Here is a 12,413-nt window from a genome sequence, read left to right as displayed (position 1 = left end):
TGAATACTGAAGTATAAGTTTCCCTTGTTGCTATTGAACAAAATAATATAGTACCAGTAAATAATTGTCTAATCGGTTACTTTTTTTTTATTGATTCATGTCTTGTCTATGTCAATGAATAATTGTGCGAAGTTTCAGCTTGATTCGTGAATGGGTGAGGGAGAATAATGTGTACACACTTTTTACCTGACAGACAGAGAAAGTTGATATAAGCTTTGCAAAAACAAAATAATTTATAAGCCTTTCAAATAGAACATCATTAGTTTTAAATGAGGACACTCATTTGAATAGCTGGACAGCACTGAGGAAGCCTACAAAAGGACAAGAGGACCTCTATCAAGACCAAGTTAGTAAAACAAGAAACTCTTGTGTTGGCGCCAATATGCAACCACAGCTATTGGGATCCTCTCTTCGTGAGATGTCATTGTAAACGTCAAGATGTCAGACAGGTCCTAGTTCAGTCAGGATTAACTCCGTTTCACATTTTATTTACATGAAAAGTCCGTGCAAGGGAACAAACCCAGGTATACTAAATAACAATAGACAATAGTTTGATATCGTGATGTGTTTGTGTGTGTGTTTTGTGTGTTAACTATAATGAAGAATGATAAGCGAAGCTAAAATTGTACGTACAGTGTTAGAATGAAAAAAAACTATTTTTACAAAGCTTATATCAACTCACTCTGTCATTTTGTACACGTTATTTCTCCAACACCTATTCTCGTATCAAATTAAAACTTTTGCACAATAATTCGATTTGCCAACACCATAGACTTCTTTTACCCCCCCCCCTTTTTTTTTAACCTAATCAAGTTTTTTTTTTAAAAAGAAGAGAAAAAATAATATGAGACTAAATGTTGCCTTTATTTACAAGAATAAGTATTAACATTATTTTTTTCTTTTCTCTGAATAGCAGCATGGGAACTAAAATCAACATTTGAAATAAAGAAAAGAAATGTCAACAGAAGACTGAGAACAATAGAAATGTTGAACCAGATATGAAACACTAACCACAAGACCGCAAGGTCATTAAGCCCACACTAATGGACTCATTACGGTTCCACATCTGAAACGATCTGTTTACGTGGCGACTGACGAGTTTGTTCAATACAATGGGCTGACCAGGTTCCATTGAAGACTGCCAGACAGGAAGACAAATGACACTGAAAGCACCATGCTGTCTTGTGCACTCATTGTGTCACTTCTAACGCGAGAAACAAGAGAAAGAATCCAACTCGTCTTTTCAAGAATAAACTCTTCAGATTTTAGAAGCTAACATCTTGGTTTAAACACATGAGTCCTTTCAAAAGGTCTGGTGGCTCATGAGTGAAGTTTTCGATTGTAAATTAAAAAGGAAATGGGTGATAACATTAGGACAACACAAACTTGTAGGCGGTCCTAGTGGGTCAGTTATACACACACAAACTAAACTCACAAACTCAAAAGCATTCACAACAGTGACTTCTAAATAAAATACCTCTAAAGTAAGAACTATATGGAACCTGGGCTAGGGTGGAACCTGAACGAAAAAGGCTCAAACGGTTTTCCTAGAAAATGTATGGTTGTTGTATATCGCTGAGAAAAGAAATACTAGAGCTCGTTGGCCGCACCGAGAAAACATAGTTTGATCGTCACAATTTTTTCAAGTAAAAAAAAAAAAATATATTAAATTTGGCTATAAAAAAAAACGGCGTCCGTCAGTCCGCCGTAAGTGTATCGATAACTGAGTTGTTTATTAAATTTAATGTTGCTTTCAGTTTATTGACAGATTACCTAAGCTTCGGTTATATTTTTATGCAATCTAATATAGATTGGATCTAGATTAGATCTTAAGAGTTCTAAATAAGAAGTTTAGGTAGCTCTAGATGTCTGTATAATGAAAGCATCAATAAATAATAATAGGGCCTACCTAAAGCCAACCGTAGGTCTTTGGGACATTCAGCTGACGGTGCTGAAAAGAGTTCGATATCCCCGGCTTGGGCAAAGATTTTCTTTTATATATATATATATATATATATATATATATATATATATATATGTATATTTTAGATTAAGCTGTATAATGGAGGTATAGTCTTTTTTAAAGTCTTTTTAATGTTTTTCTTGTTCATATTGATAACGGACTTCTATTGTATTGTTGCAGATTTTAAATAACGTAAAGTGTCTATAACCTAGGGTTAATATGTGTGTGCATATTTAATGATTATTTTCCTTTCATTCGTTTCTATCTAGATCTATTTCTCAGAGCTGCTAACACCTCAATCTCACGTGTGCTGACGAAGGGGGTCACGTCGCAGTTCATTCAGGCTTCCCATTGGAGCATAGACACAAAAGTGCACACACTGTATCTTTTTACACACCCTCATCACTCACCTACTCACTACTTGGTCCCTCCCACACACAGGTAAAGTAAACTGTAACAGTTGCTACTGAGTGACTGTGAAACAATACAAACCAAGGCCAAGAGGAACCAAATACCATTCCATGGTTCAACCCGGTGCAAAAGTCAGATTCAATCTCTCCTAGTGGCGGTAGATAACTTATTAAGCACATTCCAGTCATAGTCCATCAAGTTTGTGTGTCAGAGGAGACATAGATCTAATACTCATCAGTGCAGGATTTTCTTTTCTCTCCATGTCACCCTTCCCATTGTTTTTTTCCAGAAGTGACTCTGGTAAGAAATGATTACCTCCCCCCCCCCTCTCCCACGAGTGAGCCATTCATCAAAATGTGTGAACCACTGACTGATTGACATTAAAATTGTCTCCGTGAACTCTATAATTCTGGACTCTATAATTTGACTTTCAGTACAGGCAGGGAAAAACAATCCATATAGTCAGGGGAGAGCAATGAAGGTGAAAAAAAAAATAATACAAAAGGAGGATATTTTTTTTTTTTTTTTGCTTTGTCACCAAAATGATGAAAGAACAAAAAGAACAAACTGAAAGACCACTAGGAAGAAATGTTAATTAACTGTAGTGATCTAAAAGTCACAATACAGGAAGGACTTCTGAGCAGGTACAGACACAGAACAAAGTAAACATAATGTAGTAAATGTGCCACTAAATGGGAGATAACCATAACAAAGAAAACAAAGATTCTAATCTGACGCATACAAAAAAAAAAAAAAAAGTCTAAAAATTAAGTTTCAATAATATAAATAAAAAGAGGTCTAAAATCTAGACCTAACAACACCAAAGTAAAAAAGAAAAATTGAATTCCATTTTTTTTAAAGTACATAAGAGTTTTCTACAAAATATTTACAAGACAAAAAAAAAAAAAACTAGAAAAAAAAAAAAAAAAAAAAAATATAAAGAACTATAAAAAAAGTCAATAACTAGGACAGTCATGTAGCAGACCGTACATTCTCTACATGACATTGTCCAAGCCCTCCCCCTGTGTCTATTTCTCCACAAATAATCATTGTCAAGACATTTGTTTTTTAAATCTCAAATTTGGGCATACCTTTCTTTATGTCCCATTTTCCAATACAGCTTTGGGAGAAATAAATCATTCTTCAGCATGTCCTCTAAAACATACAATCTGAAATACATTTTTTTAAAAGTGAAACAATAGACAAGGAAACAATATCAATATTAATATAAAGCAAATTGTGTGTCAAAGTGGTAATAGAAAATAAAAAATAATAATGGTTGCATCAGAAAACAACAAGCAAGTTGAAACTAAAAAAAAAAGTTAAGTTCCCCTTTCAGACCATACAATCCTCAGAGAATACAAAGTAAATGTTATCGGTTTCTGTTGGCCATAGGACCTACCGGTTCGGATCATACGCAAAAGTTACACAATTTAAAAGATAATTTTTAAATACAAATAAAATCAAGAGGCAAACATTGACTCCATTACATGTACAAACACACTCTTAAACAATGCACACACTAGGTATAGAAAATTTTCAGCATAGAACCATTATACTTGTTGTTGACTTAGAGCACTAAACGGCTTGTAGAGAACAAAACCACTGTAGGCATATAATATTTTAACTTATAAAACTTGAATAACTACTTTGTGAACAAAACTATATATAACTTTAAATACAATATCGAAAAATTCAACTTGAGATGAAAGAAAAAAATACATATTTTGAACAAAATAATAACTCATTATCAAAACACATCTTTACAGTCTGGCATTCTGGAGTCATCTGGCAAACTTAACACAAGGACAGTGTGGCTCATTGTACAAGACCAACATTAAATGAATGTTCTCTCTCTATACCTAACAATTATACTCTCTTCCTTAGGAAACACACATTCCACAACAATGCTTCTTTAGACGTATTTAATAAGGAGTCCAATCAAGCGTCCTTGAGGCTCTTGGCCAAAGTAAAGGATTTCCCCCAGTGTCCAAGAATAGGAGATTGTTTCTTCCATTGTTTATTTGAATAACTATTTACATTATAATATTGTGTTTTTTTTTGTTAAAATATGATATAACTTATGAATCATTTAAAAAAAAAAAGAAAAAAAAAGTGTCAATTGAAAAAGCTCAAGACAAGTTAGATACAATAGGAGTTGAACTCAAGATACTAGTAGTAATTTTTCTTTACCTAGTATTAGGGCATTGGTAAATTTAAAAAATATAATAACAAAGGGCAGACAACTTAAACATTACAAAAAGAAGGTATTCCTCAAATATGTGTCCACGCTGACCCAACACTAGAGTAATCTGAATTAAATATAGCTAAGCTTACTGTAAATAAACTGACAGGAGCATTCCAGCTGCTAGTTTAATTAAGCAGAGACAGATCTCAACATACAGGTATGACCTAATTCAACAATGTCTAAGTGACAAGGCCACAAACAAATGAGTTCAGGGAACAAGGTTTTAAGGAAATGGGCGTAAGACTTTACTCATAATATTACTACAAAAAAAAGTCTGTGGAGCTCTGTGATGATACTGATAATAGGGCATTGAAGACATTGAATTCATTGTAAATTAACATTAAACATTAGTTTTATAGAAATGCAAGATTCCTGCCCTTTTGTTGGTCTTTCTTGGGCTTGGGTCTCTCCTTTAAGAAAATATGCTAAGTAAAGACTAAATTAAATCTTAACAAAAGAGCTAATTCAATTGGCCGTTTATTTTTTAAGCTTCCGATATATAAATATGAATTCAATCTTCAATAATTAATAAAAAAAAAAAAAGTAAAGTTCCCCTTTCAGACCTCGTGGTCTATACGGCAGATGATTTAAAGATCATCTGTTTCTGTGGCCAAAGGTTAATGAGGGTGTCATGTGGCCAACACTACAACCAACCGCCTTTACTTTTCTCCGACTAACATCAGGCACCCATTAAATCTAGGTGAACACAGAGGCGCCCATTAAAGCTAGGTGGACACAGAGGCGCCCAAAGATCCCAATATTAAAACTCCCAGTTTTCACCAAGATTATCACTCAGCCTCCAACCTTGGATAATAATTGAAATAAAATCTGTTGACAACTTTTAAAGTCATTAGTTTTGGTTGGTTCTTTACCAAACAAGTAAAAACAAAGCAATTAAGGAGTATTAGTATTGCTTCAAGTCATTAAAAAGAAAAAAAAAAAGATTAAATTTAAAAAGAATATTAATATTGAAATCAATCAACATTAACCTCAAATAACAAATGCTTACCCCCATTCTATATCTTTTTGTGCAGTGGCTTCAATACAAGTAAGAACAATGTCTTGCGCTGAAGCATTGTTTAATAGGCACTGGTCAATTTTGGCAACAGTTGTCAAACATGTATGAACTAACATGCACGTGTAATCACAGACTTTACTATCAGCATGATGAAGAAATGACCTAAAACCAAAGTAAAATGAAATAAGACCACAGTGAGGCAGTTTTATAAAAAGTTTTAAAGTGCTTTTTTTTCTGAAGAAGTTCAAGTGATAACTTCTGTAAAATATTGTGTCAATATGGAGTGACACGATGAGTCATCCATACCAGTTATCAGAGAATATCAGAATTTTGTAGTGATCACTTGAGCTTATGCTAGTGATGTTATTTTTTTTTTACTTTTAGTAAAGTTTTAGGGTGAACATTTGTCTCAAAAAAATTGGGTGATAGACATCATGTTATCTAGAACTATCTTTTTGTAAACAAGTTTTTTTGTTTGTTATTGAGTTGTTGAAGCTTGTGCAGTGGAAAAGTAGCGAGTTGTTCTTTTCAGCTTGTTTCAATTGTCTCACTATTGTACTTTTTAAAAAGTAGTACTTAGTAATTGAAAGTGGCATCATGTTCATAGACACGAAGAAGGACATACAAACGTGACTTGACAATGTTAGGCTATGTTTATATAGTTACAAAGTACAATATTGAGTTGGGAACTAGGCCTTGAAGCTTCACTACATTTCTAAAAATATAACTCTTTGATTATTTTAAATTAACACTTTTTTTTCAACTAGATAAATGTTATAACTGGAGGTACGTTTTGTATTGTACATGCAACTAAACACACAGTAGTTCATCACAGAATGTAATGAATCATCTCAATACACCTGTAATATATATATATATGATGGACCCACCACACTTTACAAAATATTTAAACCACTTTATAAGGAGAAATGGTCATGTTGTGTTGTTGAGATGATAGGGTTTGTATCTGGTGGAATAAATTGGAACATTCTAAAAAGATATGCCTGACATTTTGTCATGGTTGGAAGCAGTGTCTATAGTGGATGTGTGGAGGTTATTTATTTGTAGATTTAAATACTGAACACAAAATTTCATTTAATATAAAAATTTAAACCAAAAAGAGATTGTGAATAACTGATAGATCTTTCAATTTTGGATAACCTTCATCACCATGTCATAAATATAAAAGTCCTTATGAGTTTGAGAGAGTTTTACTGTAGTCAGTACAAGAGTTTTCCAACATACAACTGCATCAGATGCTACAAACAAATCAAGGCAAGCCAACTAAACTTCAGATATTAGGTTTTAACTAAACAAGGAACACACATTTTCACTATTAACTGACCTGAATTGATTTATGAATAGTTCCCATATAGCTTTCTGATTTGTTGCATTGGATACACAAGCATTCCCAAGAAATTGAATGGCACATTTTAAAACATTCTCTGAGTCTTTTTGTGCATCAACTGAAATTATTTTTTCTGTAATAATTTTTGTATTTTCTAAAATATCCATAAAAGAAGAAAGGCCACTCTGGATTTGGGAATTGAGAGCACATGCCTGTCGCAAACATCGAAAGCATTCTGCTGCACACTCCTGAACAGGTTGTAATATATTGTCATCACTGTGGTTGATTTTTTCACTGAGGTTTTTAAGAATTTCATTCATACATTGTAGAAATAATCCTTGGCTTACATTTCTGTAAAACAAGTTTAAAAAAAAAAATATTAAGTATTCATATTTTGGATTTTACAGATCTATGATCTAGATCTACTGTAATAGTGACTTAATAATCAATCAATACTAGATAGAAAAAAAAAGAGTGTAATAGATCTACACAGTATATAGATCTAGTAAGTAAAGTTCCCCTTCCAGACCTAGCGATCTAGGGCAGATGATGTAAAGGTGATCTATTTCTGTAGACCATTGTTCATGAGGGTGCATTGTGGCCAGCATATCAACTAACCTCCTTTACTGGGTTGTTTAATTTTGAGATCTTTAACCTATAAGTCCACCCAACAGTAGACTCTATATAGAACTAGATACAGTGGAAAACAGAGATTCTCCATTCAAAAACCATTTTTGAAGTTAATCATTCATTATCTCCTTACATAGGCCATTTGTGACTAATGTGGTAATTCTGACAGTCTATAGATGTAGATCTACTTTTGGGGTAAGCTTTTTTAGCAAAATGGACCTCATTCACCAATCGTAAACAAACAACATTTAGCCACATGATTCTCTATATCTTCTATACAAACAATGTAATCCATAAAGGCTGTCACGGATACATATTTTTCATTGTTTTATCAATATTATGACGTGGCTAAATGTGTTTATTTATGATTGGTGAATGAGGTCCATTTTGTTGAAATTTATTTTTATAACCAAAGATTTTTGTGTAGGCCTAAGGCCTATATGTGAATTTCACCAAGTATGACTCATGAGAATAGCAACTAACAGCCACAGGTTTTACTTGGTCGTGGTCGTGGCCTGGTCGTGCGGTTTGCACGCTGGACTGTCGTTCAAATTCATCGATGGTCCCGGGTTCAAACCCTACCCGCTCCCATCACATTTTACAAATACATAGACCTATATCTACATCATGAGTACATGCATCGATGTAGATCTATATTCATATGAACTATATGATATCATAATATCTTAGAATATCTAGTAGGAAAATACTAGATCTAGACTAGTTGGTACTAGACTAGACTTACTACTACTTACTACTTTTCTAGACTCTAGATTGAGTCTAGATCTGGATATCTAGATCTAGACTAGAGTTATTAGAGTTAATTAGAGTGACTAGGTCTAGCTAGAGTCTAGACTAGATCCAACTCCAGATCTAGATATTCATTCTTAATCTTGGATTCTAGATCTAGAACATAATAATTAAATAAATATAATTATAATTATTTCTATAACTAGAGTCTAGAACTAGAATAGTATTAGTAGTGTTACGTGTAGTATACTAGTATAAGTATACTAGTAACTAGTATAGTCATAATACTATTATTACTAATAATAATAATAGTGTGCACTGTACTCCGTAGTATACTAATACTAGATCTAGATCTAGTAATACACTGTTACGTGTATAGTAGTGACAGTAGTGTATAGATTAGTATAATTAATTCATTTAAGTATAACAATTAATTATTAACAGGAGTCAAGACTTTTAAAACTAATAACTTACTTTAGACCGCTTTCATCTGTGATTATTTTCTTGAGGAGTTGTTTGGCTTTGTCCCAATCATTTAAATTACAAGATCGCGCTATACTTTCCGCTAATGATAGTAGATCTATTTCATCCATCCTCTCTGTCTCTCTGTATCAATCATTCAATGTGTGCAGTTTCAAAACAAGACTGCTATGCTACAGTATGCTCCTCTTGCTTCCCTTTGCTGGTTTGTTTACAAAAGAATGCACCGAATTCGAATGTGAAATATTTAGATTTGTCCCGTGCACGAATGAAATAAAAATTTCGCCTTTTATGTCTTCTACATTCCATATGTATTAATAACCTTATAATGCAATTTTTAATAAATCTATTTATTTCTACAAGTAAAGAAATTTTGAAATTTAAATCTAAAATTCTTTTGTAAATATTTTTAAGTGCTCGCATTTATTATGTAGATTAATTTTGTTGAAAGCAGGATTAAAATATTTTAAAATGTTTAATTGTAGGGGACTTAACCAGTGTAATAATTTTCAATTTTACAATGTAGTATACTTTTAATTCCCTTTTTATGTAGTACACATAGACATAAATAAATATAGACTGGCAGAAGGAAGTAAATTCATGTAACTTGAAAACATGTAGATTAGAGCCACTATTGCGGAACAGGCATGTTTGCGGAACAGCTCTTCGAAATTACTTAAAATCTACTTTATTTTGAAATTTTCTGCTAAACTACTCTAACGGTACTGCGCATGGTCCATTTCTCTACATTTTCAATATACAGGTTTTCCTTTAACAGCAGAAAATTAATTTTGACTCCAGGTTAAAGTTGACAGGTGTGGAATCGTCCATTATTTTTCACGTACCAGGAGAACCGCATAGGTCAAGGCTTTAGGCTTTTTAAAAATGAGAATGACCCATCACCTGCATGATACACCTAATTTTCGGTTTATAAATAGATGTGAAAAAACGTAATTTCATAACGGCATTTCTGGGATTCAATTTTTAAAAAATTGGGAGGTGTTTACCCAGGTTTTACCTTTTTAAAGATAGTCACAATTGTGGGGCACTATAGATGTTTTCATTTGACCTGCGCATTTAGCTTAATATTTACATAGTGATTTGGATTTTCGGAATTTAAATATGAGTTTGCATTAGTATACATAAATTTAAAAACATTTAGTAATAATATTAGATATAATATAGAATTTATGATTACCAGACGTCCAGAAAAAAGTAGACAAATCATAATATCAAATATCATATAGACCTATATAATATTAATATAACAAAAAAGAATGTGGAAAATAAACCTTGTAAGGAAAATCAGAGTAGTGTGACGTCAATTACAATTAAAGAAGAGGTAAAGAATCTAAAATGTGAGTCTTAGATCTAATGTGTGTCTTTAGCTTTAATTTTTTTTTTAAATGTAAAGAATAAGGAGTTCAAGTATTATATAAGACTTTATATAGGCTTTGTTCCGACATTTTTACCGTGTTCCGCAATTGTGACTTCTTAAAAAATCCGGTTCCGTAATTGTGACTGACCATATCTCAGTCGAGTTGAATTTTAAAATTTAAATATGTGTTGAAAAACTAAACAATGTGTCCATTTGATCGGGAAATGGATGGGCAACGCCTAGGTACTTTTAGTTTTTCCAGAGGTCTAACAATTACGGTGCAAAAAAATCAAAACTAAAAGTAGCAGCAAACTGTTCCGCAATAGTGACTTTACTATATATCTATTGCATTCGGATTTCCGAATTATGAAAAATTGCATGATCTTCATTCTTAGAGATTAAAAAAAAAACACTAGTGAAAATAATGTAATACTTATATAGGCTATAGCTGAAATAGATATGAATACTTAACTTTTATACTGCTTATAAATGCTGTATAATAAAGTACATATAAATATAACAAATAAAGAAGAAATCGTTTCATAATTTGTGCTGTTAATAATTTGATCTAGTAGGCCTACCAGTCCATTACACGGTCTACAACTGTTCAATTCAGATTTTGTTTTTCACAAATTTGCATAAAAAACTTACCATTATATCTTTCTCCAATGATATGCAATCAAGATTGCTTTTATGTTGTTTTTTTTATTGCATGAAGCTATCAAAAAATCAAACAAAGCATTAGGGTTTATTAAAAGAAATTTATATAAATCAAATAAGAACATACAACTAAAATGTTATTTAACCTTGGTTAGGCCAATAATAGAATATGCATCCTCTGTTTGGGACACCTCAACTCAAGAAAACATTAAGAAACTGGAACAGACAAAAAATAGAGCAGTTTGATTCATAACAAACGAACATTGACATTTGACTAGATGAGTAACACCTTTAGTAAAATCACTAAATTTAGAAAGCCTATCAGGACAGAAGACTCAAAAGTAAAGTAGCAATTATACATAAAACACTGAACCATAATCTTCAAATACAAAAACAAAATTTAATAAAATACTCAGAAAGACACAAAGATAAAGACACATCCCTAATCCCATATGCTAGGACAAGGTTGTACAAATACTCCTTCTTCCCTAGTGCTATTAGAGCATGGAATGGGTTGCCTGAGCTAGCCAGGAAAACCAGTGACTTGGCAGAATTTAAGTCATTGGTTAATATGCATGACTGAATGCATGACGCGTAGGACGTAATCATCTTCTTTTTTGAAGTAACGTCTGTATTATATAAGATAAGATAAGAATATAAAAAGTAAAAAAACAAACATTTAAACTAGATCTACATATAAAAAGAGGGTGGGGAAAGATTGAATGTCTTTACTCAAGCGTTCATTAAAATTATGTTTATTATTATCTTTAAATAGGATATAAGGACTTCGAAAACAAAATAGCCTTCTGTCCAGGTGTGACATTAAGCTGGCCGATCGCCCAAGGCCTAGCATAAAGGCAGAGACGTTGAAGTGTCCAGGTACCACTCATAAATGTCAAGATGACTTCAACTGCAAAGTCGGCCAGTTTGGAAGATGTCTCAATAAGTGTAAAGCTCGACAATTTACGCAAGTCAAAGTCTTCAACTAAAAGTCTTATTGAAACCTTGAAGCGATGAAACCAATAGTTGTGGTTGATTAGTCGTTTTTACATAGGGGGCCTAGATTAAATATGTATTCATTTTAAGACCTTTCGTAGTCCTATAAGTTTAACAATAAAAGGCTGAACTAAACCAAAACACAAGGGTGTATAACTTACCCAAAACAAATTCTTTACATTGAAAAGATTAAAAAACTAACAGCAAAAAGTTGTTAATTTTTTTTAAAGGCGATTCCTCCTTTATACAGCTGACCATCTTTTGTAAAATCGATTTATTTTCTTAATAACGAATGATAGATTTTAAAAAAAATAGAAAAGTTTTTTTTTAAAATCTATTCGAGCATATAAAAATTTCTTTAATAGGCCTATAGGCCCTAAACATAGACTTAGAAGACAGTGCGTGAAATGAAGGTCCTTTAATTTATTTAAATCTTTAATCATGAATACATGCGTGAATACCCGCTGATTTGTGTGTTCAAGATATAGAATGTCTTGAACTCCAGACCTAATTTAATCTCCACATTATTAT

General features: G+C 32.4%; 1 protein-coding gene across 3 annotated transcripts in view; it reads right to left on the bottom strand.

The window, feature by feature from the left end:
• The window catches only part of LOC106080098 (ataxin-10-like), a 75,898-nt gene extending 66,830 nt beyond the window's left edge, over window positions 1-9,068 (bottom strand). For 2 of the 3 annotated variants that reach the window (XM_056026639.1, XM_056026640.1), the window contains exons 1-4: window positions 8,843-9,068; window positions 6,986-7,339; window positions 5,632-5,802; window positions 3,466-3,543 (exon numbers count right to left, since the gene is read on the bottom strand). In XM_056026639.1, the coding sequence (XP_055882614.1) occupies window positions 3,466-3,543; window positions 5,632-5,802; window positions 6,986-7,339; window positions 8,843-8,961 (722 nt within the window). In that variant the 5' untranslated portion in view covers window positions 8,962-9,068. The remainder of the gene's footprint in view (window positions 1-3,465; window positions 3,544-5,631; window positions 5,803-6,985; window positions 7,340-8,842) is intronic. The other variant, XM_056026641.1, reaches the window with a different exon arrangement.
• Window positions 9,069-12,413: the final 3,345 nt, after the last annotated feature.

This window comes from Biomphalaria glabrata, chromosome 4 (assembly GCF_947242115.1).
Source record: "Biomphalaria glabrata chromosome 4, xgBioGlab47.1, whole genome shotgun sequence".
In the NCBI taxonomy this organism is placed as follows: Eukaryota; Metazoa; Mollusca; class Gastropoda; family Planorbidae; genus Biomphalaria; species Biomphalaria glabrata.
Note: the sequence above shows the minus strand (reverse complement) of the source record. Positions and strands in the feature narration are given on the sequence as shown.